Raw genomic sequence first — 2,174 nt, 5'->3', positions numbered from 1 at the left:
TTATCGTCGCACCAGCTCTTCGAATGGAAAGGACAAAACCGTGCCTCGCCTCGCATTTACGACAATAAGTAGTAGGACGTGTCCGTCCGATAACGTTTATTATTATTATTCTTATCTTTCTCTCCGGGAGCCCTGGAAGTAGTGACGATGAGGACGATCCTGGCGCGGCATCGCGTAGTCGTACTAGCCCTTCTGCACGCGCCCTTCGGCAGGTTCCGCGCCGTAGTTTTATACGCGTCGTGCGGAAATCAAGCAGGTGGTGGCGTCGGTCCCCTGTCGGTCCCGCTGCGGAGCTGGTCCCGCATCCGGCCGCATTGTGCATTCAGCGCGCGGAGCTCCTTTGACGACGTCGTTACGGCGGTATCGTGTCCCTGCCTACCGGGCGCCACCACCGGAGGGTAGAGAGAGGGGAAGGAGGGGTGGACAAGACGGTCGGCCCTCTGCTGGCTGCCATTTGTAGACAAACTACTACTGCTGGGCATCCGGAAAGAGAAGAAGAAAAAGGTTTGGGACGGCTTCCTCCCTCACGCTCTCTATAGCTCTTTATGGAAACGCTCTATATCCTTTTTGGCTCTATTGAACCCCATCACCGACGTCCCCGAGTGGGCGAAAATTTTTCATGTTATATCATTTTTGGGGGGGGTGAGATTGAGGGGAGGGGGATGAACTGTAGAGGTGAAAAGTGGGGAAGACCCAGTAGGACAATGTGGCAAGACTGAAACCCTTAATCTTTTGTGTTTTACGTACGTCACCGCTGATAACCGTTCATAACTAGCTCCCTCTAAAAATTAACAACAGTATTTGTCGATGTTGTCGATATATGTTGTTACAATGCTTCCAGCGTTTCCTCAGATTTTGTACTTGATACTGTCTGGTAAGGATAAGCCGCCCGCGTTAGAGGTGATTTTGGGAAAGGGGGGGGAGGGGTGGTCCTTATTCTGTCACTCACTGCCCTCAGTCAGCGCTCTCCTGCCCCACTCCGCTCCGCTTCCAGTGATTGATTGATTGATTGACTGATTAATAATTGATTGTCATGCGACTGATTGGTTTCGCAGACGGCAAGCTGCACATGCTGCCGACCGGCGAGCTGGTGGTGCTCAACGCCCTCCCGGAGGACACGTACGTGACGTACCAGTGCCGCGTGGCGCACCGGCTCACCGGCGAGACGAGGGTGAGCGCGCGCCCCGCCAGGATCACCATGACAGGTAAGATGAGCAGACCCTTCTTATAGTACGTCTACATTTCCTCATCTTTGGGAAATCACTGTGCTTTCCGTCGTTTAAAATGTGAACAAAAAAAACTGAAGCTTAAACAACAGCTCTCCATATCGGTGCTCACTAAAACTTTTACAAAGATTTTTTTCGTATAATGCAAAGAATTCTGTGCAACTGTAATATACAGGAAATTACTTGTATTACAGGAAATTTCCTTGTTCTACAAAAATGAATTCTCTGTATTACAAGGATTTCTCTGTGCATTACAAAGAATTATCTTTGCATCCCAAAGAAAATTTGGCTTTGTATTACAGTTGCGCGGAATTCCTCATAATTTTTTGTAATACAAGAATTTTCTTAGTAACGGTTTAAGAGTGTGGATATCGCGTGGTTTACTTTTCATATTTGCAATATCAACTTTTCAAGCTGCTGAAACAATTCAATCCTATCATCAGATTAAACGAAAATCCGTCACAGCGAATGGAAGAGAATGAATATTTGCAGAGGGGGAAAAAAGAGAAAATGCTTTGCATATTCGCCGGCGTCAGCGATTCCCCCGCAGCGCGCAGCGCGTGCGGTTTGCGTTTCCATTCCGAGCGATTATTTCCCCCTCGAACTGCAACCCGATGGCGACGCATCGCCGTCGTGGCCGAGATGTTGCAGTTCGGGGAGCGGAGCGGAGCAGCGGGCCGCGGCCGTTTGCGCTCCGCACTGCCGCCGCTGCGGACGCTGAATGCACCGGCAGGGAAATACAGCTTGTCGTTATTGTTGCTATCTGGCGCGTTTTCGGTTCCTGCAGACTGGAGGAGGGTGAGGGGGGGTAGCTGTAATCTTGCAGCCGTAACCGCTGCTGCTGCTGGGCGACGGAGGGTGGTGAGGGAGAGAGAGGGAGAGCATCGCGGCGCTCGCCTCCAAGAAGTTATGGGTTGTCGGCGGGGGAGGTAGGGGATGGGGGCTCGG

The 2,174-nt window shown here is 51.2% G+C and overlaps 1 protein-coding gene across 1 annotated transcript in view; it reads left to right on the top strand.

Moving 5' to 3' along the window:
• The first annotated feature begins 1,060 nt into the window (after positions 1-1,060).
• Positions 1,061-2,174, top strand: part of LOC113214402 (cell adhesion molecule Dscam2-like) — a 41,377-nt gene continuing 40,263 nt past the window's right edge. The window contains exon 1 of the mRNA XM_052270029.1: positions 1,061-1,205. Coding sequence (XP_052125989.1) covers positions 1,070-1,205 — 136 coding nt within the window. The 5' untranslated portion in view covers positions 1,061-1,069. The remainder of the gene's footprint in view (positions 1,206-2,174) is intronic.

Source organism: Frankliniella occidentalis, unplaced genomic scaffold (genome assembly GCF_000697945.3).
Source record: "Frankliniella occidentalis isolate FOCC.00 unplaced genomic scaffold, Focc_3.1 Scaffold5, whole genome shotgun sequence".
Taxonomy (NCBI): domain Eukaryota; kingdom Metazoa; phylum Arthropoda; class Insecta; order Thysanoptera; family Thripidae; genus Frankliniella; species Frankliniella occidentalis.
The sequence above is the reverse complement of the archived record's forward strand: the minus strand, read 5'-3'. Positions and strand labels throughout refer to the sequence as shown.